The sequence below is a fragment of the Ictidomys tridecemlineatus genome, chromosome 14 (genome assembly GCF_052094955.1).
Source record: "Ictidomys tridecemlineatus isolate mIctTri1 chromosome 14, mIctTri1.hap1, whole genome shotgun sequence".
In the NCBI taxonomy this organism is placed as follows: Eukaryota; Metazoa; Chordata; class Mammalia; order Rodentia; family Sciuridae; genus Ictidomys; species Ictidomys tridecemlineatus.
Genome location: NC_135490.1, coordinates 16,085,558 through 16,112,065, shown reverse-complemented (window position 1 = coordinate 16,112,065; position 26,508 = coordinate 16,085,558). Strand labels below are relative to the sequence as shown.

Genomic DNA, 26,508 nt, shown 5'->3' with positions numbered 1-26,508 from the left:
ATGTTTTATTTACTCCTCAGTATTTCCACTGGGGATGCCCAGTGCTCACCTGGCCTCCCTCTTGGCAGACAGCTTGTTGTTAGCCTTGAATATGGGAAACTTTCCTTTCACTATGGAGCTTTTAAATAGGTTCCACTCATCAGTCATGTTAAACCCCTTCAATTGAGACAAGACTGTTCTTGTTTCCCTCCCAAGTCAGAGTCATGGACACCTTCAGAAGCAGTTTTCCCAGCTCTCGTGGCTCAATCACCCCTGGTTCAGACAGTTCCCATGTCCCTCTCATTTCAGTCTATGTATGTTGCCACTCTGGCTGCTGCTTCTGCACACTCTGCTTTGGGACATGCCAAGAAGTCTTGGGCAATGCATCCAGGTTTAGTCTCCTTACTCACCTTCCTTAGAAACCAAACACATTAACACGGTCGGGGAAGCTACGTCACTCTGCTGCTGCCTTTCGCTGAGTTTGCTGTGAATCCGGGGCTTTCTCGCCCACCTGCTGGTATTCTATATAACTCGAGGTCCCATCTCTACCTTGTATCATTGTATTTTTAAACAGAAATGTGAGATCCGACACCCTATTCCAGTTCACATTGTTAATTTGCCCCGTTTTTCTGCCTCATGAGATTTGTTTCGAATCCTGATTCTGTCATTTAGTATAATCATTCTCTCACAGCCTTATGACATACCCATTTTTCATAAATTCGCCTTCTGTCAAGTTATTAATTAAAATGTTGAACAGATGGGGCCAAAGACAGGCTTTGCAGCAGGACACTAGAAATCCTATTCCAGGTTGGTAAGAATCCTTCAATTAGTTCTCTTTAAGTGCTTACATGCCCACCCACCATATTACCATCAGGATTTTCATTTTGCCCAGACACATTCATTAAAGACCACGTCAAAACCCTTGTTAAGGTCCAGATACTGTGTCTCCTGCAATTTCCTAATGTACCAGTCTCACAAAATAGGAAATAAATGGAGTCTGAAATGGTTCTTCCTGGAAACAACTGCTGGCTTCCAATAAGTGCTGTTTTGATTTCTGTTCACTCTAAAAATACACCCAGCATTAGTATCAAGCTTACTCGTCTACAGAGCAGCAAACTCACACTTGGGAGGTCACTGCTAATCAGATCTGAGGCAGCAAGTGAACCTCCAACTGGGCTGCCCACATGCCAACCCCAAGTGTGAGTTGACCTTCAAAACAGTTAACCTCTGCTAGCTGAACTTCTTTATGATGGTCCCTTTCCCCAAACATTCTAGAAACCTATTCCTTTCTTACAAAACAGCTTAACTTTTGCCAGTACCAGGCATAATTTTTGATCAAAAGTGATGTGATTTCTAACCCCCTTGCCGTTTAAAGCTGTTACTTTGTAAGACCTCAGGGTACATTTTTAAGATCATTTGATTCTGTTTTCCTAGATTGCAATCCTAATTGGCCCCAAATAAATGTAATTTTCTTTGTTCTTGACCAGGGAGGTTTTATTCTCAATTGACCCAATTTTTCAATAACATTTGACAGTCTCACAGTGAATCCCCCAGTATTGTTGAATAAAATTAATCTAGAGATGAGACAGTGGAGTTGCTAGTTACTTCCTTATAATATCTTAATTAGCCTTGGGTTTTAGTTTCCTCTTATGAATGTTCATCCTTAAAAATGATCTCTAGTCCCTCTGGTTCTAATATTATTATTAGTTGTGTGACACAGAAAATATGACAAGGAACACAAAGGAGAGGCAACTGGGCAGAGAGGGATTCGATTCCGAGTTCTGCATCCTAAAATGGGATTTAGGTAGAAGTCAAAGGGGTGTTGAAGGCTTTGGCTCCCTCCCACCCCCAACAAACCTTTCATTTCTTTGAGATTTATACATCATAGCAGTTTGGTCTCAGCCAGGCTGCACTCTCATTTATGTTTTAAAGGATGTAACCAGTGACCTTGTTTCTAAAAGCCCAGACCCCCAAACACAAGACATCCTTCTCCAATATTCAGCAGTTTGGGAGGAATTTTTATTTTTCATTTTCCAAGTCAACAGATCTTATTTTTAACATTAGGTTTCATCAGAGAACACAAAGGTACATACTAGCCACAATAAAGCAGTTGATTTGGGGATTAGCATTTGCATTTCAGGACAATAATTGACTCCATGGACCCTTTGCTTTGATGAGAAGTAAATGAGAATGCAAATGAGTCTTGAAATGGTTTCAAAAAGTTCATTTGATCCTCACCCCTGCTCAATGCCCTCCCCTCTCTCAATTTATGACAAGAGGCCCTGGAGTCCAGCAGTGTCCATCAACATCTTTTTGCAAACATAAATCTTCACAGAAGTCCATGGGTGTGTTGGGTTACCACCACCTCATTTGACTACCATGGCCAATTGTTCACCTTGGGGATCACGGTTTTCTTTTCATGGAGAGGTGCAGGGTGTTCTGATTTTTAATTTTTTTTAAGCTTTAATTCTAGTTGCTTAAATAAGCAAATAAAAACATCCCCCAAATGATTGAAATCTGTTGGATTTATTTCTTTCTGAAGTTTATACATTTACATATACCATATACATATTTTAAATCCTTCACTATTTTGCATTATTTCTGTTACATAAAAACCATTTTAAATGCAATAACATTTTGTTGCTGCAAAACAACAAAATACCCCCAACTTATAAAAACAACAGGAACAGTTATATTCTTGAACATTTACACAATAGAGAAATGTACTATATATATCACAGCTTCTATACATGTCAGGTGACCCACTTGTCTACAAGGTTTACTTTAATAACAGTGAAATAGGGTAATATTTATATACAACTATTTTAATAAAAAATAAAGCAATTGTAAAATGTAAACTTAATTTTCAAAATATACTTTAAACACTTTAACAATATCCACATAAGCTACTGTTCCGTTCAAAAGATGACCACCATAAATGCCACGGATTTCTAGATGGCACTTCTGGGATCTGGTGAGTAATATTGAGGAACAGGTTTCCAGTATATGATACGGTACCACTGGCTTACCCCAACCTGCTCATGCTGACAGTCTGGCCACTGAAAAGGAGTAGGCTGCTACTTTGTCACTAATTACTTTCACAATTTGCAGGGGACATATGGCACCAAGACTGCAATGAAACTGAAGTGATTGGTGGAGAAAACTTTGAAGGTAAAGGAATGTTCCACAATGTTAACTCGTTTCAGCCCCCCCCACAGTGAAAATAATCCAGTTACTAGGTTGGGAAATTTAAAATCTTATTTTATGCTGAAGGATACAAACTACTACCCTTCGGTGTGTCCCACAGTAACCAAGGCTGACATTATGGGTTCTCTGCTTGTGTTAATTTCTGTTCTAGAAATGGGTTCCTAAAACTTGAGGTAGAAGAGGATGCAGGGAGGCATGGAGGCCTTTACCCGACGGCTCTCACCTGGACAGAGCAGAATTACTGAGCAAGTTTAGTGTTGCTTGACCCTTTCCACAGAAATGAAAATCAATCTGGGTACAAAGGCAAAAGTATCACCTAACCCTGCTTAGAGCTCAAAGTGTCAGTTTGTTTCTTAAAAAGGCAAAATACCAGGACCTAACTTCAGGCAGAGAATTTTTCTCATTACCGTTTTCACGTGCCACTCTCAGTGACTCAGTCACTCTCCGAGTTGGTATTTTGCCTCAGCAGGGTCAGCTCACAGGAATTCCTAAAGCATTTGAAACCCAGGATGTGCTTGTTGCTCAGTAGAAGCCCAAGTGGAGTGGAAGGCCAGGGGAGAAGCTCCAGAGAGGGCACATGTCACCCTCTGTAGTACCCTAGGATTCAGGGTTCAGAGCGGTGAGCCTCAGACCTGCAGTGTGGTCCTTCATTGAGCCTTGTGGCTGGGACTCTTCTAGGAGCATCCAAAGACTTTCGCAGATGGATGAGGAAATACTAAGTGAAACTCCAAAATTCTCTCCATTAACCAATGTTTTCAGGAATTGAAGTTAAGGTGCTTATTTTTATAATACTATGAGAGCTCAGCTCTCCACCCTGCAAAGGGAAATATGTTTTTGCTAGGTTCCTTCCCATTTCCATCCTCAATGCAGGCTCTCACCAATACAGTGTGGAGACGAGGGCAGACACTCCTCATCTACTGCTCCTAGGCTACATGCTTGGTGGCTTCTCCATTTGTGCTTCTTGCTCAATGGAACAATCTGCAGAGCAAGCAGCTAGGCCATGCTGCAAAGTGGTGCATGCCGGCTTTTCACCCAGGCTGCTGAGAGCTGGAGAGCTGCTGCTTGTGACCTACAGGAATGCTGATGGCCCACCCACCAGGAAGGATGTAACACATGACCCTGTTCTCTCTTACAGATGCAGTGCATCTCAGAGTCAGACACTAGAGCTCCGATTCCTCCCTGGTGCTTGGAGAGCATTTGTGGTGCGGCTTCCTCCCTCTTTGTTCCTTACCTCTCTAAAGCACTCTGGCCTAGTGTGTCTTAAGGTCTTATGTTTTTATCACTTAAAACATTCACTGTGTGTGCTTGTGTCCAAGCAGGTGTACACAGATGAGGTCCCAGATGTATCCACTTTCCCCTTATATACCTAAGGGGACCATAAACGGGTTCTGAATCTCTTAGGAGCAGAAGACTGAACACATGCAATGGCTACCCCACAGAAGGCAGCCACTTCACCCCCTCCACTTCATTTGGTCTAATTACGCTTATTCCTAAAGCTTACAAACAGTATCCTAATAGCATTCAAATTCAATGTGCATATATACTCTCTACAGAGTGGATATTACCCATGTCAAATAGTTACTTGGATATGTAACCTCCATGGCTTTGCATTAAAATCCAAACATTTCAAATGACTAAGGCCCAAAATAAAACTTTTTATTTCTACTACTCCTTTTCTATATGATTTCTGAATCAAATGGCTGTTTTTTTTTCTCAAATCACAAATAATTCTTACAAGGAAATTCTCTTGCAGAACTAAGACCCTGCCGATCAATTGGAGAGCCAGTCCACTGCACGTCAAGAACAAATTAGGAAATATATTTGCAAAAATAGTTTGAGACTGTAGAGTTAATAATAATAAAAAACTCAAGTGTACCTACCAACACACTACTGCAGCCTGGAGCTGGAGATTTGTCTCCCTCCCCACAATTCCAATTCTATGCATCAGATACAAAGACATGAGGCAGCGTGTTCAAACAAAAGACACTGCACTCAGCCACTCACTCAGACACACTCAGTCGCTGTTTTAAATACACCAAACATGCTGGTTAATAAAATTTTAGTCTCTAGTTATCTATTTACACTCTATAATATAAGCAATAAGGTCAAACAACTAAGGCCAGTGGCTCTTCTTTGGGGAGAGGCAGGAAAAAGAGACCTAAGTATAAAAATATTAAATAAAGTTTTAACCTGGTCCTAAAGTCCTTTCACCTGTGACACTAGCTGCTGATTTGTGCACCTACGAACCTGGAATACAGTACCCAATCTTGGAATGCCCTGATATACTTCAGCGTTTGTGATATTTCTTTAAAGAGGGTAAGGATGCGGCACCAGGAAAGTGGTATCATCTATTCTAAGATATACACAGGTACATAAATGGTATAGTGGGTACTTGCTTAATTTTGAAAACTATATTTTTTTCTGGACTAATTACAACAATAAAGAAAGTGCGCTCTAAAAGCATCACATTTTGTAATAAGCCCAAAACTGTCAGTTCAACATTATGGTTAAGTGCTCTTACTGCTAAAGTCACGAAGACTGTACAGGCTGCCTTCCTCCCCTTTTCTTTGTATATTTCCCAAATTACAATGAGTGACCCCCTCAGTATTGCACACTGTACATGTCAATAGACTCATAAATTAGTTCAAAGTCATTTTTGCCCCGGTTATTCAAAGCTCAAAGATGGAATTTTCTATAGTCTCATTAAAATTTTAATCAAAATATTATTTAAGTTTAATAAAACAATACCACTATATGTACTCTCAACAACTGTACCATATAATCAATCCTATGAGGTTTTTACTTGCTTTTCATATTATACTGGTTATTAAGGACAAAAATAATTTTGATGTACATTTACCACACACTGATATACAATCTATACAGATGCACGTACATACATACAACTATAAATATCCACAAATACAACGTTGGCAGGTGACAGAAAGCATTTTCTTTGACATCTGACATATTGTCTACACAAATATTTTCCACAAGCCTGTAGTACAACAGATACACGCATAAATTGCAAAGGATGAGCCAGAGAGACCTAAGGAAAACTACTTGTATGTACAATTAACTTGCAATGTTTCCTTGCTGTTGCATTCAAGTCAACAAACTGTCATGCAGATTCAAGTATTTACTGCTGTTCTCCATGAGGACATTTTCTCTACATGCAATGGGCCAATTACTGTCCTAAGCAGAAGGCTGCCCCTGCTCAGGTCTGGGATACTATACATACAAATGGAGAATGCCTATGGACTTCAATCCTTCTTTTAAGGGTGAGAAATCGAAAAGGAGTCCTGAGGGGACAAACAGTGACAAAGCACCTCTCTATCACTATCAATAATCTATCATGGGATAATTTTGTGGTGATCTCAAAAGTCCTCCAGTTGACCTGATGGCATAAGATGTCAGAAGAGGTGGAGAGATCTGCTGAGCTGGGGGCAGACCAGCAGCCTGGCCTGGGGAAAAAGCTAGAAAGTTTTGGAGCTAGGTAGGCCCTGGGGCTCACGTGCCTCTGACTGATCTGTTTCTGAGTTAACTTAGTTAGATGCTCTGAAATGAAAACAGACACTACAGAAATCCAAAGCTGAGCACTATCATTCATAAATTAGGCTCATCTTTTGACAAGTGCTAGGAGGCCACTTTGGTTCACTGTTTTTCAGGGCTAGTTTTACCCTTGGAAAAAGAATCCTGTCATTTGAAAACTAAAGGAATTGTTCTCTGCTAAAGGTAAAGAAGGAGACTAGCTGGAGACCTGCTAAAAACTTGAGTCCATCAAAGCCAAACTGTGGAGATTTAGGCCTAACAAAGCAAAGGAACTTACTGCACTGAGGCCAAAATAAGCTTAACTGATAACTAAAGAAAAATGCCAAAGAATTCAAACTCCATGGGCAAGTAACTAAACTAAACCCAAGGCAGCCTTGACAGGAAGGCAGGGGAGAAACTGATGTCTATAAGGTCAACTTCCTTCCAGTTGCCAAGGATTAGGTAAAAAGAGAAGAGGTGCCGGGCAGGTCAGGCCAGGCTCTATCTTATCTCAGGATAAAGGCAGGCACAGGCACAGAGCAGTCCCAGACTCTGTGTAATTTGGTGCTTAGGCATCCCTAGGGCCTCTTTGCTTGATGGTCATGTAAATTCTCCCCCAATTTCACAAAGTTCTGTGGTTTGGCCACAGGGTAGAATACAAATCTGAAAACCAACCAGATTTTCCTCTTCGAGAATTAGTTCTCTAATGGCTCCTCTCTCTAGGAAATGGTCCTCACCTTCTGGATTAGGATAACCACAAAAGCACAGAGGTTCTGACAAGTAGCATAAGACTGCCACATGAGAAAATGTCTTCTCTTTACCTAAGAGCAGTCAAAAAAGGTTCAAATAATCCAGGAATTATTTTTATCAGGTCTCCCCCCACAACCACATGTTGGTTTTACTAAGATTAATTAAAATGCACAAAAGTATTGTCTAATTAGACATTATAAGAATAAGGTCAATGATGTTTGTAAAAAGAACACTACAGAAATGCCTATGGTCTGGCAATAAAATAAGGACTCTGCGTGCCAGTAACTAATTTTGATTGATAACAACTCTCTGACACCTCCCTGTAAGAGCCAGCATGTGAGGTGGGGGCAAACCCCCAACCCCACAGATTTTATACATGGGCCACTTTCATGGTCAGCTTTGCACCAAGACTATCACAATGGTATTCTGATACCTTATCAAAATTTTCTACACTAGGAATTAATATAAAATGTATTTATGTGATAAGGAATAATGATTTCCCACATGGAGAGAAACCCCAAAGGTCCTGGGCACTGAGGTAGGGGCGAGCAGGAGGTATGGGGAAGGTGGGGGTGGGGGCTGGGGAAGTACCTTTAAAAGAAGAGGAGGAGGAGAGCTCCCCTGTACCGTGAATTGGGCAACAGGCTCGGAGTCGTCGTGAACGGAAACATCTTCCATTTCTTCAAACCACAGGAAAGAAATTATCACAAAAGAAACTGTGGTTGGCTACAGACTGACTCTTGGAATCCAGTCAAGTCAGGGGCCATTTCCAGCCATGGGAAAAACTCTCAGTCTTGCTACAGAGACTGAAAACACAGCTCCTTCCAGAGGCCTCAGGGAAGAGGCACGCTGGGCTCATCCCCTGAAGACGGTCAGCAGCACCACACTGGGATCCTGGCTCACAAAAGAGCCTCCACATTGTTTTTAAAGATAAACTACGCAAACGTGGCATTCTGCAGCCTCAAAAGTGCCCTTGTCATGGGGTTACCTACTAGCGTATCTGGAGTCCCCGAAGCTAACCTCAGTGAGTCTCCTAACAGAACAATGCTATGGTGGTGCTAATGCTAACCAAGTATAACCAATACTGCAGCAAGGTACCATTCAATGTACATCATAAACTCTAAGTGAAACACAAACATCCTATATACATAGACACACACGATGGGCAGACACATTCAAGCCAGTCAGGGACACTAATTTCTCTTCAGTTACTGAAGTTCATAGATGACAGGATCTGGGTACCTCTCTCTCCTCATCTAGTACAAATATTGAGGCAGAAAACAAACACTGATATTTCAGATTCTAGCAGGAAAGACAACTTGCTTGTGGAAATCTTGGATTCAGAAGCTACAAAAATGATTCTGGTACATGGATCACACTGGTAACTACCGTGTTTGCTTCACGGTTCTGAAACATAAATGTAGCCACGGCTTTTTACCTAAACCAGGTTAGAGTCAGTTTTTCAAAGGTGTGGCAAAATACCACAAAGCAAGCAACTGCCACCTCAGAGAGGGTTTCTCTTCTCTGGACACCAGCAAATATGCACATGTACACAGGTGAAGGAAGTAAACATTAATAAATAATCCTGTAACTAAATGTGAGTACATCCTAACAATATATCACTAGCAACTATCGTGATGTCTTAGCAGGTTTTCTCTAGTCCACTGGAACTGTGCTATTCATGCAGAGCAGCAGATGCTTTGGTCCCAGTACCTACAATAATAAACTAAGGAAAAGTAGAGAAAATTCCTATGGGAGGGAAAAGAACATGGAAAGTGATGCTGTCGGTTTTGAAGCTGGATGGTTTGGGAAGATGACAGCTTCAGGGAACAGTTTCAAGGTGTGGAAATCTAAAAGTTCTTTAAGTCACTGGGGACTCAACATTCACTCCCTTCTGTTCCTTTACAAGAGAATATTCTGTTTATCTCCCAGAATTTCAAAGGGACTGTCACTGGAACGAGCTCATGACTGTAAGGTGAACAGAACTATTTTGAGTATACAGAAAGAAATGATTTAAAAATAGGTTAAAAAAATTTAGGAGCAAGTTTAACAGTGACAGAATAAAATGGCTGTCCAGAGACTGGCATAAGAACAAACTAAGAAACTCTGCATATGCAATCAGAAGATTCCCCCATTTTCTAACCACAATTCATCCACACTATCACTTTCAGATTTAGCTTAGGGAATCTATATCCACTGTTGAACAGCTGCAGCTGCTTTTTGCTCCATTATTTTGTCTTGACTAAGGAAAGAGCAAAAGGGGTTCCATTTTCAACATTATTCTGTTATGAAGGAAAACCCCAACATTCTTACAACCAGGAGATGACGTCATGCCTATATATATATGTAGAGCAAAAAAGAATATATTCCTGGATGGAAAGGTATCAATGATAGAGATGATTCTGGATTCCTAGTCTAGACCCTATGGGAGTGAGGTAACAATTTCCTGCAGACCAAACACATGTCTATTGCTACAGCTCCCAAGAGCCAACGATTGCCACTATCATTTAGAAAACAAAATTTGCTTAGTATCAATGTGTCCTCAGCCTTCAGTGGCAAGACGGCTCTCTTCCTCTTTGCCTTGCTTGACTGGAAGGGAATCCACACTTCAAGCAAGCTAATGTGTGTCCCTAGGTTCTCCAGTCCTGTGACCTTTCATGCCCTCTTCCCCTGCTTCTAGCAGGGTCAGAACTCAGCAAGAAGTGCTGGGGTGCACGCAGAGCTGCATCCCACAGGAACATCTCGATCCCCAGCATCATAATTCTCACTTGAGCATCTGTGAGGACTCAACTTCACCTCCGTGACTGGGCAAGATTTCACATATAAAGGCTTATATTAACTCTGGCTAGAATTTACTAAACTACAAAGTTTGTCCAGTTAAGTGTTACACAATGGATTAAATTTTTAACCTTAAAAAAAATATAACAGTGGATTTGAGAATACATAAAACAACTGAGCAGAGTGCAAACGAGAAAAACCAAAGGAGAAGGGATGCGTAATTCATTCTGGAATCACGATCTTCTCCCCCTCACAAAAAAAGGTGCATTAGTTATCAAGTTGCAAAATCATTAAAGCAAAGAAATCAAGAGCAAAGACAACCTGTACAGAAACTAACAAAAATATACAATATAAAAAGTTACTAATGCACCATTTAGTCACATACTTTTTTTTTAATATATTCACGGATTACCAGAAATATCTTGAAAAACCCTATTTTGCTCCATGACCAGCACTTCCTGGCAGCAGAGTGGATCCTAAGTAACTTTTTGCTTAATGCTTGGTGTTTCAGGTCGGTGGTCCTTCCTCTCTGACACATTACGCTTGACCTTGGCGGTGATTGGGGATGACTCTGGATTCAATGAAGGACTCGAGTGAGACTTCTTCAGTCCCGCAGCCTCGTTTTCATCGTGACTCAGGAGCTCCTTGCCGCCTTCTTTCAGAATGCCAACGTAAATTTCATAACGGGTTTTCTAAAGGGAAAGTTGGAGAAGAAGGGTAGTCAGTACATGGCTCACCAATGCACGTGCCGCACACCTCGCGTGTGGACCACCCGGAGAACTGAATGACTGCCCTGAACGACTGGAGGGAGCTCGACTTCATTTCTGACATGACACAATTCATGCAGCAACAGCCATGGGACTGATTCATTGATTCAGATAGAAATTATGTCAGAATTTTAGCTATCATTTGTTCTGCATATTCTGATGGAATGCCAGCCTGGGTTACTGGCTACTTGATGGAGGAATTGTGCATGCTGAGCACTCAGGCACCAGAGGATCTCAGCCCCGGGGGGCTGTAACCTCTGGTTTTGAGTCACTGGAGCCTCTTCCACATGACCTAGGCCTTGTATGAACCTGGCTGGCATATAGCTGTTACTCTTTCCTACTCCAACTTGGCCAAGGCTCACCTAGAGGGAAGGATCCTTCTATGAAGAATCTACTTCAGGCTCCTCAGAGGACCACAACTCTTTCCAGAAGCTGCTCTGGGTTTCCCTCCATTCCTTTTCTTTTTTTCTTTTTTTGCTGGAATGATCCGCACCTCATTCTCAGGCTATTGTGAATAGCAGCTACCAGTATAAACATGAAGTCTACACTACTTCAAATTATTTTCAGATGCTTTTCTCATCCAACAAATTCTCCTTCATCAACTACTTATTGAATATTAGCGTGGTTCAAACAATCCCTTGCTCCCTTATTTACCTTTTTCTAATCATTGAGAACACTGCAGAGACTTCTTTCCTCTCCTCTAGCCCTGCCACTGTTTTTGATGCTGTTTCTATGGAAGTCACTTATTTAGATCTTGTGTGTGTGTGCCCCCCCTCCAACATATATATTGTGATTTATAGAAATGCTCTCAGATTCTTGATTTGATATATTTTAGTCAAAATAAGTCTTTCACCATGCTGCCTCCACACATGAAGAATTTACAAAGACTTAAAGTATTTTATTTCTAAACAAAAGAACATGTCAGTTACAAATCATCCAAACAAAGGCAGGCAAATTCTGTTAAGACTATACATCTTTCAGGGACATTTCTAGTTAGATTACAGTCTTGCATATGTCACTTTTAATAACTGCACAAAGTGCTACCTCTCCAAGTTTCTTGGCTCCAAAGTGGGAAAGCTGCTGATCCTTATATTTGCTCTGGGTTTGGTGGGTCTCCAAGCAGGGTGCTGAGCTTTGGCTGATGATTTGGTGACTTTTACATTTTGGCTCCCCTGCTGACTTCTAGTTACTCATACATATCACATATAATTGGTAGCATTATTATCCCTCTTTTACAGGGAAGAAAACAAAGGCAGATAAGCTTGCAGCCATACTAAGCAAGAAATGCAAGTTTGATTTGAACCCAGGCAATCTGAATTCAGAACAGAATGTAGCTTGCCAGGATGGTAAGCTACATTCCCTCTCTGGATATGAAGATACAGACACAGGAATGAATGTATGTTTCACAGTGACCTCTGTCCGGCACACTTCAGTGGCCAATCAAAAGCCATTCTCAACCTCCTCTTCTCCTGTGTCTCTCCCATCACAAAGGTTGATACAATCCACCACAGCTTCTTTCCCAGCCCTGCTTGCACCTAGGAGGGCCAGGTGACATCTAGCCAAGGAGATGGATGACATCTGCTAGGGATTTCTAGGAGAGGAATTCTGCTTTCTGTACCAGGGACAGGCTTTAGAGGACAGGACCCTGGTACTAACCCTTCCTCTCATTCTTGCCAGCTGACAAGAATGATGTAGGTCAGTAGGTATAAAGACAAAAGCACAATATGCTAGGCTTGAGGAAGTGACAAAAAGACAGAAATGTCTATGCTCTTGATGACACAATGAGCTTGATCCAACCCCATGACCCCCTACTTCCTCTGGATTCTTAATTAAAATATTAAAATTCATCATTTAGCCAATGTTAAGCATTTTTATTTGTAGTTGAAGCCTTTAATAACTGATATATGATCCAATTTTGATATAGAAGTTAACAAAATAAAAAAGAAAAACATTATAAACATTATCTTAGAAAGCCACATGAGAACTCAAAAAGGGCATTTACTAATAAAGAAGGTTTCAGTATCACACATCAGTCTATGCATTGTGAAATCAGGAGACTGAACTAGATGATATCCAAAGGACATAAAGATTCTAAATTCCTATTCATTCTCAGAATTTATTACTTAATCTTTCTCCAAAATGCCTGAATGGCAAGATTAAATAGTACAAAAAGGCACTATTCCCAATAAGAACAAGATTTAGTAAAATGATCTAGAGGTAGTTTAAAAATAGATTAAGGAAGCCAGGATCAGGGCTACTATTTCATGGAGCTGAAGCATTTAAATGATAAAGAGTATGAAGGGCAGTTGATCAAGATGGTGTGAATGGGGACAAAAGAAGAGAAGGTGATAGGGCCAGTTTTCTATTCATTTTGGAAGAGACTGATACTAGAGAAAATTTACTTGAAAAATACATGAAGGAAAGGCATCTGATCCACACTTTCCACAATTTCACCTGTGAAGCTATTGTGTCAAATAGATCCCATCAGTTTGTCAATCAAGGAATAAAAGGTATAGCCCGGGGGCATGGCAGCCTATGAGCCATCAGATCTGAAGACAAGACAGAGCAGAGGAAAGGGTGAGGGGGCTAGAAAACAAGGGCTGCTCTCCTGTCATTAAGAGAAATGAAGAAAAAGAAGCCTATGTGAGTTTATGAATTTCCAAATGGCTGTGCTCCATTTCTGATTAAAACGGCTTCCGGGTCAGCAGCCACAACCCCAGTAACATGGCTCTGCTTTTTACCTCTCAGAGTTTTCACTTATACCAACCAAATGTGCTTCTTCAAACCTTTTAGGAAAACATTACTTTAGCCTCATAACAATTCAGCAGCCATTAGCCTCAGCCATGTCTTTCAGGATTACAGACTCATCGAATATGTGAACCCTTCTGTAGAGGCTTTGGAAAGCCTCTGAGTAAATTAAAATAACTCTGTGTGAGGCCAAGAGAAGCATCAGGAATGAATGCAACTTTAAAGCCCTTTCTCTGTTGATTCCCACTGTCTTCCTGGAGGGTAGAGGGTTAGCACTTCTCATAACGACAGTCCCATCTTTGGGAAGGCGGTCTTCTTCCTTCCTTTCAGAGAAGCCATGATTCTCATCCTTCTTCCTAAGACCAATAGTAAAATTTAAGTTTCAAGTTACAGCTGCTGTGTAAGGAAAAATAAATTGGGCGGTATATTTGTAAATCATTTAAAATTATTTTTTTCTGACACAGCAATTGTACATATCCAGGAGGTACCGTGTGCCATGTGCACAAGGCGTGTAAAGATCAGATCAGAATAATGGGGATAACTCAGCGCTGACTTCATGTCCTAGTGCTGGGAACATTCAAAATTCTTACTCTTCAAACATTCCATCGGTCTCATTGCCACAGTTACACTATCCACTGTGTTAGAGAACACGAGGAGTTACTCCTCCAGTCCAGCTCCACCCCTGTATTGTTAGAATTCCCCTCTCTCCATCACCCACCTTCCCAGGCCTGGTAACCACTGTTCTATTCTCTACTTTCTTGAGATCAATTTTTCAGTGTCCACGTAAGTGAGAACAGGCAGTATTTTCCCTTCTATGCCTGACTTATTTGATTTATTTCACTTAATATAATGCCCTCCAGTTTTATCCATGTTGCTGCAAATGATAGAAATTCATCCTTTTTAATGGTTGCATAAGATTCCACTGTACACACACACACATACACACTGTATTTTATTTATCAATTTATAGACACCTATGTTGATTCCCTATCTGGATGAATGTGACTGGTGTTATGATAAATATACAAGTGATTTAAATTCCTTTGGATACACACCCAGTAGTGTATGGGTGTATACATGGTAGCTCTAATTCTATGTTTTCTGAGGAATTTTGCCACTTTGCCCCAACAACTGTTGGAATTTACATTCCCACTAACAGTATATGAGAGCTCCTTTTTCTCTGCATCCTGGCCTGCATTGCCATCTTTTGTCTTCTTATCTAACTGGAGTCGGGTGTCTCATTATTGCTTTGATTTGTATTTCCCTGATGATCAGTGATGCTGATTGTCTTTTCATATACTTGTTGGTCATCTGAAAGGTCTGTTCAGGTCATTTGCCCATTTTCCACGTTCTCCTTCCCACACCCTCAACCCCATCTCCAAATCCTTCCTTATTGCCCATTTTCTAGTTGGATTTTTTTTTGTTGTTGTTGTCTAGTTGAGTTTCTTACATATTCTGGATGTTAATCCCTTGTCGGATGAATGGTTTGCAACTATCTTCTCTCATTCTAAAGGCTGTTTGTTCACTCTGTAGATTGTTTGCTGGGCTGTGCAGAAGCTTCTCAGTGTGATATGATTCCATTTGCCAATTTTTGCTTTTGTTGCCTGTATTAATGGGGTCATGTCCAAAAAAATCTTTGCCCAAAACAATGTTTTAAAGCTTCTCTCTCCCACTCTGTGTGTGTGTGAGAGAGAGAGAGAGAGAGAGAGAGTGTGTGTGTGTGTGTGTGTGTGTGTGTGTGTGTATGTAGACCTTTTTAAAGGTCCGATGTATCAGAGCCTAAAAAACTTGATGATCGATGGTCAAACAGTCAACTTTGATCAAAGAAGCTTAGAGATGTTAAGGCAGACGCTGTTGTTTCCCTAACAGCCTCTTCCCCATGCTAAAGAAATTATGACTTACTTTCTTTTTAAAATGTAGGTTGTCACTGTGGCCTGCGGCGTGGGAGGAAACATGGTTTAAACCTTAAACTGGATGTGGTGGTGACCCTTGTCAGCTCTGCCAGGCTCCCCTGCAGCCATAGGGCTCAGCTGTGGCCACTGACAAGGGTGCTTCTGTGAAAGTAGCTACTGCTATCATGGTAAAGGGAGTAGACAAAACGCCTGGAGCTTTGTTAGCTGTTTTGAGACCAAGAAATGATAAGCACCAAAACTGAAAAGCCAATGTGCCTGAGAAAGATTAGAAATTTAGAAAGACTGTACATCCTCCCTCAATGGCAATGATAAGGAGCCAGTTACTAACCCTTGGTTTTTCTTAAGTGAGAAGAATCTTTACACTGTTTAAATACTTGGTCAAATTTTCCATTGTTTGCATCCCAAAACATTCTTTTTTAAAATCTGGATTGATTTAAAAAATATCTTTATTTATTTTATGTGGTGCAGCTGAGGATTGAACCCAGTGCTTCACATGTGCTAGGCAAGCACTCTGCTACCGAGCTACAGCCCCAGACCCTAAGGCATTCGTAACTAATATAAAGGTCAACACCTCGATTGTTCTCAATAGTAAGTCCCAAGTGAGTTGCACATGCAACTCCTGTCTTGATTTTATTTAGGAAAAAATCAGCTGGTTAATCAGCTTTAGTGTGGTGCAGCTCTGTTAGGATCTTCTCTGAATGTTCAACAAGTTATTTATGGACATTACTTCATTATGAGCACACTGTGGTTACATAATGAATATCAAATCAATGAGGACTTTATTATCCCCATTGATAATTTTGTATCATTTGCTTCCATGGCTGGAGTACAAGTCTCTCAGTCCTTCCCTAGGAGCATTCTACATGACGTTTCTAAGAGATTCTTTGAGCTAAACAAAAATCAGAGCTCCATAGCAGTTTAAGGTTAATGATTGGAATTCTAGACTATAGGAAGCAAACTAGAGATTATTTTTAAATCATGAAGAAGGAAATGTGGTTATTTTAGAAACTTCTGTGCTTTCTCTAACATGCATTATTGTTTGAGTGAGTCCTACTCTGTCCTGTCATTCCTCATCACCTGCACACTCCTGCCTGCACCAGGCACTGTCATGCTATGCCTGGATTATTGCAACAGCTGCCTGACTCCTCTGCTCCCTTTTGGCCCTCCTTGCACAGTCTTCTCAAGAGACAGGGATCTCTTAAAATGTAAGACAGTGTGTGCCATTTCTGCTCAAGGTACTCTAATAGCTTCTCATCTTGAAAATCTTCTCAAACTCAAATTCTTAAAATAGTGCAGAAAATCTCATTTCTGCCATGTGCCCCCTCCCACCTCCAGTGCACCACGTTTCTGGCCTGATCTCTTAGTGCTCTCTCTGGACTCGCTCTTTGCCAGTGGTTCTGCCTCCTGGCTGTCCTTGAGTGTGGGGACACACTCCTCCTGCGGGACTCTGGTACTTGCTTTCTCTCTGCCCAAAGTTCAAAGCTAGCCTCCATAAAGTCCACAGGTCTCAGCCCTCCTGTCCTTCACCCCCTCTACACTAAAGCCTTCCAAATCTAAAATCCCAGCACCTAAGCTTAGCCTTTTGCCATTTTATTTTCTTCTTAGCACTTCTTCCCATTTAACAGTCTTATATTTTACTTTAAAAACCAACCAACCAACCAACTTTGTTTATTGCCCCTTTGCCCCCACACATTAGATGCAGTCACATGAGTAAGGCCTTTGCTTCTGTTTGCTAAAAGCACACACTGAATAAACACTTGGTGGACATGATTGGGAAGAAGGAACAGATAGGACAAAATAAAATTTCCCTTATCTAGTAGACAATGTATTTTGAATATGTTCTACATGTCTAGAATAGTACAAATTTTAGAAATAAAAGCATGACATGGATGTAGATGCTGATGGTAGCTAGCTGATGAGTTTTTGATTCAAGAACTTCTTGGGATGTACCATTAATTTTTAGTGCGCCTCTAGTTCCACGTTTTCCACAAAGACACAAAGGCCTGACCGTTTCAGCTGTGAGGCTTGAGGGCCAGCACACAGCGATGGCTTGCCCCCTTCCCCTTATTCATTTGACTCTGGTTGTCAAGACGCCGAGCAAGACCAAAGCTGCACAGTGTGCACCAGACTGCCAGATAGAAGCATTGTGTCTACCACACTTCTGAGGTTCATAAGTTGGACCTGTTTTCTGAGCATCTCTATGGAGCAGTAAGTGAAGAACAGATTTTATTACCTACTTTAAGCTTAAAAATGAAATAAGAAATTGGACCCTATACATGGGGCTCAGGCAGTTCTTCATTTGAATAGTTACTAGATCTCATTCTGCTATTAAGAGAAGCCTTTAAAAATATTGTCTAACAAAAGTATACATTAAAATGATAAGGATTTATCAAGGGTTATTTATATCTAGATTCTGCCTGACTGATCATCCTTGCATGTAATTTACCTATACTATATTAGGATCGCATCTGCCACAGGAAACATACTTGGATACAAACCTGCGATTAAGTCCGAGTTAGATAATATTAGTCTCATCAATATTAATTGCCAGAGGAAATGTAGTATTGGCACTAAAGAAATAACAACAAGCAGGGTGTGGTGGCACATGGCTGTAATCCCAGTGGCTCAAGAGGCTGAGGCAGGAGGACGAGGAGTTTAAAGCCAGCCTCCACAAAAGCGAGGTGCTAAGCAACTCGGTGAGACCCTGTCTCTAAATAAAATACAAAATAGGGCCGGAGATGTGGCTCAGTGGTCGAGTGTCCCTGAGTTCAATCCCCCACCCCCCCCCAAAAAAAAGAAATAGCAACAATATTAAAGTATCAAACCTTTGACAATTTTTACAACTAGATGGGAGAAAAGGGGCATGCAGAAAAGAAAAAAAACAAAAGAACTCCAGGATGTTTGAATTAAATTTCATGCCACACAGTTATCACCATACAAGAATTAACATAGTCCTTGAGAGGGCACATTAAAAATGAGACGGAATGTTTGAAAATGAGTCAAACACTGAGGCAGTGGAAAGGTGAGGCAGCAAATTGTTGAGACGACCCCTGGCTATCCAGTACAGCCTTCACTCATTCCCCTCCCCATAACTCGGCCTTCATTACGAGGCCCTCTAGGGCGTATGTGCCTTTTTCAAAGAGCTGGAGAAAGAGGTGTGTCTCAGGGACAGTTGGCTACCTTTGGTCATGTTATTGAGATTTTTTGTCTTGGGTCTGCAAATTCATTCTCAGATCAATTCTAAATAATTTTGGAGCTGCACACCCTGCTCCCTTCCTCAGGTATATTCCAACAGAGTAAGTGGACTTTCAGCAGTCTGCCTGCCTGACATAATTTCACTATCCAAAAAACAACTCAGGGCGGGGTTTTTACCACGTCCAAGAGCAGTGGCTACTCTCTGCCGATAAGCATATAAGTACTGTTCTCTTGGACTGGCCCAGTCAGCAAGCTCTCTGTTGATTTCTTTCTTGAAATGAGCTATTTTCATGACGCCTTCTGTGACCACCCACAGCCAAAAACAACTCAAATGCTTAATGGTTTCTTTTTCTATTAAAATACTTTCCTCAGTTTATAACCTCTTTACTACATTCTTTTCTGCTAGATCTATTAAGTCATTTTTAGTCACCTGTAAAAATTCTTCTCAAGTAGGTAGGAGGGGAAAAAAAATCTCTTTTACTGGCAGGAATGCCTACCATGTCTAAGGCCATGTAAGCTGCTACGAGTTGAATGATAATTGCTTGCTGGGGGAAAAAAAATCGCTGTCATTAATATTCTTTGAAAGATGTTTAATCACATCCACATATAAGCTTACATGTATCTGACTGAACAACTTCTTTCTCCTGAGCCCTTCATATGATTTTATATTCATTTAATAGAACAGTATCTCCTTTTGACCTCTGATACAGGAACACGACAGTAACAACCTGAATGAAAATAAAACTGCACTGCATTTTAACTTACTACCTGTTTGCATTCAGATCTCACAGCTCCAGCAATCAAATCATGAATACATTTCCTCCTGGCATTTCGTTTTTGCATGCAGACTGAATAAAAGTCCATTTTACGATAAAATGAACAAAAAATCCAATAAGGTCATTTATGTAGCAAGGCACTTTTTGCTGTTGGATCTCTACCCAGGAAAACAAAGAAATAAACCCCAAATCAAACAATACAAGGAGCTTCTGAAGTGACTGCTTAAGAAAAAACTATTCATCTGCATTCTGCACTCGGGGGGCTGATGGCAGAATTGAGTTGCAGATACTTTCTCCGTGATCAGTTGGTGTGCCCACCTCTACCTGCTAACTTAAAGCAGCAACATCTAGGGGTTTTTATATGAAAGTTGTGCTGGGGCTTAAAAGCTTCAAAAAGAATTTGAGTCCCCCCCCCATGCTACCCCCACATCAGGCTTCAGGGTACAGTTCCACAGCCTAAATAGGGCAAATATGAAACATTTTCAGGGTGTATAACTTGTGTCCATGGCCTTCTAGAAAAACCTAAGGAAATGTGAATTCTGTTCTTTTGATTCAGTCTCCCTTCCTGCTCTCTTTCCCCCTAAATAAATTCTGTGACTTCAATTTCTATTTTTTTAAAGAAAAGCTTACTTTTAAACAATAATATAAGCAGAAGAGGTCAAAAAGCCTGACATCAATACAGACAGGAAGTGTTCTCAGAGCTTCACCCGTCTCCATTCTATGGCAGACACTGATATCAAAGGCCAAATAGACTGAAGCACCCCTTAATTCAGGCGAGAGGACATGAGAGATGAGGTGTCAACCTGGTCTTCCTCAGAGCATTTGTGACTCTCTGCTGGTGAAGATCACTTTCCCAGCATACACTGCAGTTGACATACTGTGGTCTTCATGGAAGTCGAACCTTCCAATCCTACAGATGGCTGCCTACCTTGTAGCTCCTTTTCTTTCCCAGGAATTTCTACGTCCTTGAAGAATGGCTTTACCTATTTTCCTTTAGTTACTTCATCCCTTTCACATATAAATAAGACATCTTGCTACCCCTGCCTACACCAGTCTAAATACTTGATAAACAATTGATGTCCTCCCACTCTCCACTTGTGTTATGTGCCTTTAAAACTTGTTTGAAATCACTCAGGCCCCAGAGCACTTAGCCAACACTGCTTGAAACTGTGTTTTCTTGAGAAAGAAACTCTGTTCAGCCCAATACACTTCTTTGGCATCTTAAACTTCTTTGGTTGACAGTGTTTGCTGACTCTGCCTCCCGCCATCCCTAAAGAATACCCACCCTAGAGCTGAATGCTTATGGATGAACTTCCCAGTCCTCTCCTGCTCCCCTCAAGCCCTCTGCTGCTGGGAGCAGGAGTGGGTAGCACCTGCTGTCTTGGTGAGAACATGGTTATCTCTGTGGAGGAGGAGGAGTCATCTTGAGCCATTAAAGACAGTATTAGATTCTCAGCAAGAACCGATTTTTAAAATACTGCTACCATTCACATTCTTTCCAATTTTCTCTAAAGCTCTCAAAATTCTTTCATTAAACTCAGTCTTTAAAATCCTTTTAAAAATTAAACTCAAAATTCTTAATTTTACTTTTTTATCTTCATTTTTTGAGATGGAGTCTTGCTATATTGCCCAGGCTGACCTTGAACTTGAACTTTCAATCCTCCTGCCTCAGCCTCCAGATTAGTGTCACTGTGTCTTGCTCAAAATTCTTCAAATCCACAAAGCTCACTTAGAAAATGTCGTTTTGTTGTGCAGTGAGGAAACTTGAGAAGTACATCATCTAGTTCCAACTCTCAAAGGGGGCAACTCTGGCTCTATTAGTTCTGTTTATGTCCATTTCTAATGATCCCACCCAGCTTGATCTCCTGTGAAGGTTCTGATTATAGCGGAGTATAAAATTAACGAAAATAAAAATTCACTCTGAGAGGACCTATGGGATTAAAGAATTTGCTCTTCAGCAAAATGGAGAAAAGGTTGCCCTCTGAACTACGGGGATATGAAACTAACCTACTTGCCCTGGATAAGCAAGTAGAGCCATCTCTTGCTAAACTTTTCCTCATGTGATTTTTATCTCCTAAAACAAAAACTTAGCTTGTGATGACCGAAATTTTATACAGGTTTGGTTTATATTTTGTTATGCCTCTGACTGCACTGGAGTTAGCTGGAGCCACACGAGGTATCATGCAGAGGAATGCTCCCAAGACTTTCACTACAGTTGGCTTCAACCACACCTGCTGCCCCCAAAGGGCCAAAAGAGGTCATAAAGGGACAGGGCTAGTCTTTCCAGGAGACCTGTAAGGTATGGGGCTCAGAAGGAACTTGCTATGAACTCTCTATCCTACTGGATTCTGAGCATTTCATCCCTAGGATGTGAACCTTTTGAACCCAAAGCGTGCCATGGGTTGCATATGGGTTGTCCCATCTGAAACTCAAGTTGAATTTAAATCCCTGTTATGAGGTTTTAAGATGGGGGCTGTTAAGTAGTGATTTGGGGGTCTGTCCTCATGAGTAATGAATGGATAAATGGCTTAATGTGGGTTAATAGGCTATCTCACGAGTGGATATGGCCAGGTCTCCTGTTTCTGGCCACACAATGCCTTGCATCAATTCTGGAAACTGCCCTCAGGAAGGCTCCAGATGCAGCCCTTTGACTTCAGACCAGAGTCATAAGCCAGGATAAACCTATTTTCTTTATAACTTACCCAGACTGTTGTATTGTATTATTAGCAGAGAAAGCTAACACAAAGCAGCTTTAGAGCTTCTGAATTCTCAGCTGAATGACCCTTTAAGTGGGAAGTACCATGAGCAACTACTTCAGCCTTGAACATATATTGGCAAAGCACACTTAGCAAACAGAGCAGAGCTGAGTCATCATTTGCTACTTCCAGGTCAAAGGCTCCCCACACATGCACAGAATGATGGGATGGGTCCACTTCTGAGTTCTGTAAACAGGTACCAGCTACCTGAAAATAAGATACCTGAAAAAGGATGCAATACCTATCTCTGGGAGGGAAAGATGGGCTGAAGGCAGGGAACAGGGAAAACCAGCCAAGATGCACATTTCTTATTTCACAGTTTTGCCTAAGGCTCAGGGAAGAAGATACTTCGAGAGTACTCTTTATGTTCTTTAGAGTATGTAAGCCCTACCTCAGGAGGCATATAACAGTCAAGCAGTTAAATGCTTCTATGGAAATTCCATTACATGGATAGAACCGATTCCTGCCTTCCAGTGAATGCTGCAAAGAATTCTAATAGCAAATGCCTCTTGGCTTGCTTATGATTTTCTCTATTTCCAAATAATTTTGAAAATATTTTAACTAGCCTATAGAGCAATTTTGGACTAGACATGTATAATTATAAACAACATCAAGAGTCTCTTCCAAAAAACAGTATCTCAAGTCAGGTACTTAAACAAGTTTAAAAACCCTTAAGTGAAAAGCACTTAAGTTCCTCTAGAAAACAGCAAGAAACCTACTGCAGAAGACAAACTTCTCTGGGTTTAAAAAACAAAAACCCAACCAACCAAACAACAACAACAAAAGAAAATTTAAAAAGCAACAACAACACAAACTAAAACCCCACCAAAACTGAAAACAAAACCACAGTCCTTTTTAGCTAGGTAAGGATTAAGCATCAACAGTTAGCAAACTTACAGGGAATGGGTCATTCATTGAAGTTCACTGTGACGCAGGGATGAGGTCACCTACGATATTTGAGAATTTTCTTTTTGTAGAGAAATGTATGTGGTTTGCTCCTGTCTCACTGGGTACTGATATTAAAAAGCACACGACAGGCCTAGAGGAGACCTCACTTAGCTGGCGAGCCTCCTCCTTACCATGTTACCACCCAGAGAAAATATTAAACCACTGGTACCACATGCGAACTGCTAAGCCAGAATGGACACTGTCCATAAACAATGGTGAAGTCTTACCAGCACATAACAGCTGCCTAACAGCTCAGCTTCCCTCTCTTACAGCACATGACTTGTACCCAGGTAGGCTATCAGGCTCCCTAACTGGCTTTTAAGCAGACTTCATGTCTATACATATGCCGTCCAACATGGCAGACACTAGCCACATGTGGCTTTGGGACAGGTGAAGTAGTTAGTCTGAATTGAGATAAGCTGTAGGTGTGAACCATATACTAGATTTTTAAAGTCCTAATATGAAACAAGAATGTAAAATATCTTCATGATATTTTATGTTAATTACATGTAAAAGTGATAGTTGGATATATTTTGTTAACTTATTACAATTAATTTTATCTGTCTCAATTTGGGAGTACTTGAGATCTACAATTTTAACTACGTAATGATTATTTAGCAAGTCACCGTACTGTACATTACGTGACCAGAACTGACATATATATAACTGCCATTTGTAAAATCGTGTATGAACCTGGAAGACATTTTAAAAATATTTTTTTTAGTTGTAGATGGACGTAATAATATCTTTATCTATTTTTATATGGTGCTGAGGATTGAACTCAGAGCCCCGCCCCACATGTGTGGAGGCAGGCGATCTACCACTGAGCTATAGCCCCAGCCCTGGAAGATATTATTTTAAGTGAAATATGCTAGTCCTAGAAATACAAATACTGCATGATCTCACTTATATGTAGAATATAAAAAAGTCTACTGGGCAGAGAGTAGTCACCAGCTGTCGGTGTGGGAAAAAAGAGCACAAATTTTTAATGCTTTTTTTCATACTAGGACTTTGGAATCTAGTGTGTGGTTTATACCTACCACGTATCTCAGTTCAGACTAACCCACTTCACATGTCCCACAGCCACAAGTGGCTGTTGTTTACCATGCTGGACGGCATATGTATAGATCAGGAAGTCGGCTAAGAGCTAGTTAGGGGTAGGGAGGCCTGACAGCCCTCTTGGGTACAAGTTCTATGTGTAAGAGGTGGAAGCTGAGCCATTAGGCAGCTGTTAGGCGCTGGTAAGGCTTTATTATTAAAAAAGGCGAAAGATTTATACAATCTGAAGAGAAATCAGAGTATTAGGCTTGATTATTGTTTATGGACAGTGTCCATTCTTGCTTAGCAGTCCCCGTGTGGTACCAGTGGTTCAATGTTTTCTCTGGGGTGGTAACATGGTAAGGAAGAGGCCTAGCAGTTAAATGAGGTCACCTCTAGGCCTGTTATGTGCTTTTTAATATCAGTGCCTAGTGAGACAGGAGCAAACCCACACATTTCCCTACAAAAAGAAGGTTCTCATTCCTTTTTAAGGGTGAATAAAATTAATTTTTGTATATTCACACATGTAAATACACACACATGTATGTACAATGTATGCCAATTCTTGGTTATTCCATATAAAGCTGAAATGCTAAGGAGAGTACAGATAACTCTTGGAGACAGTGATCCTCTCTCCCTCACCTTTGAATATATGCTCAGAAGTGGAAGAACTACATCAAATGGCAAGTGTAATTTTCTGATGAACTAACATAGTGTTAATACATAGAGGTTACCTTTTTTCCACATTCTCATCAAAAACATGTTATCTTCTGACATTTTGATGACTGTCCTCCTAATACACATGAAGTGATAGCTCATTCTAGTTCTAATTTGCATTTCCCTGATGATCAGGGATGTTAATAATCATTTCAATATATACCTGTGGGTCATGGGTCATTTAAATGCCTTCTTAGGGGGGAAAAGTTGATTTAGAATCTTTGCTCATTTTTTAATAGAACTATTTGTTTATATTTTTTGCTTTTTATTAATTGTATAAAGTCCTTTTATATTTTACACATTAACCTCTTATATAATATATGGTTTACAGATAACTTTTCCCACTCTGGGGGTTATATTTTATTTGCAGATTGTTTCCTTTGTTGTGTAGAAACTTTTTAGCTTGATGTAGTTCCACTTATACTTTTGCTGTCTACGCTTTTGGTATCATATTAAAAAACCATTGCCAAGGCCAAAATCATGGAGCTTTCCCCTGTTTTCTTCTGTGAGTTTTACATGTTCAGATCTTACCCTTTTTTTGTTTTTGCAGTACTGGGGATTGGACCTAGGGTCTCCAGCTTGCTAGGCAAGCACTCTACCACTGAGCCTTTGGGTCTAACTTTAATATTTTTAATCTATTTGAGTTGATTTTTGCATACAGTATAAGAGCCCAATTTCCTTATTTTTTTGGTATATGTATGTTCAATTTCCCACACACCATGTTTTGAAGACACTATCCTTTCACCAATGTGTTTTCTTGGCAATTTGTTGAAGATCAGTTGATCACATATTCATGGGTTTATTCCTGGGATCGCTCGCTCTCTTTTTTTAATCTCATTGGTTTCTATGTCTGTTTTTATGTCAGTACCATATTGGGGTTTTGTTTTGTGCTTCTGGCAGTGCTAGGATTGAACTCAAGGCCTCCTGCATGCTAGGCAAGCACTCTACCACTGAGTTCCAGTCCCAGCCAAGTACCACATTGCTTTGACTGCAATGCCTTTCCTATCTACGCTTCTTCCCTTTTTGTTGTGTTGGGCTTTGTCTGTAGTTCTGGGAACTGACCCCAGGGCCTTGAGGAAGTAGCACTCTACTGTTGGGCTACCACCCCAGGCCTTTCCTTCCCTTTTTGAGAGGGTCTTACCAGGCTGTCTTTACTCCTGTGCTCAAGTCATCCTCCCACGTCAGCCTCCTTAGCAGAGGAGACTAGTGGTGTGGTCTATGCACCCAGCTTACAATTTACTTTAAAATCAGGAAGTATGAGGCGTGTTACTCAAGAATTATTTGACTATCTGGAGTCTCTTCTGTTCCATACATTTTAGCATTATTGTTTCAATTTCTGTGAAAAATGACATTGGGATTTGATAGGGATGGCAATGAATCTGCAGATCACTTTGTATCACACAGA

General features: G+C 40.7%; 1 protein-coding gene across 8 annotated transcripts in view; it reads right to left on the bottom strand.

Moving 5' to 3' along the window:
* Window positions 1-1,976: 1,976 nt before the first annotated feature.
* Psd3 (pleckstrin and Sec7 domain containing 3) overlaps window positions 1,977-26,508 on the bottom strand; it is a 550,748-nt gene continuing 526,216 nt past the window's right edge. For all 8 annotated transcript variants that reach the window (XM_078030943.1, XM_078030944.1, XM_021729090.3 and 5 more), the window contains one exon: window positions 1,977-10,937. In XM_078030943.1, the coding sequence (XP_077887069.1) occupies window positions 10,722-10,937 (216 nt within the window). In that variant the 3' untranslated portion in view covers window positions 1,977-10,721. The remainder of the gene's footprint in view (window positions 10,938-26,508) is intronic.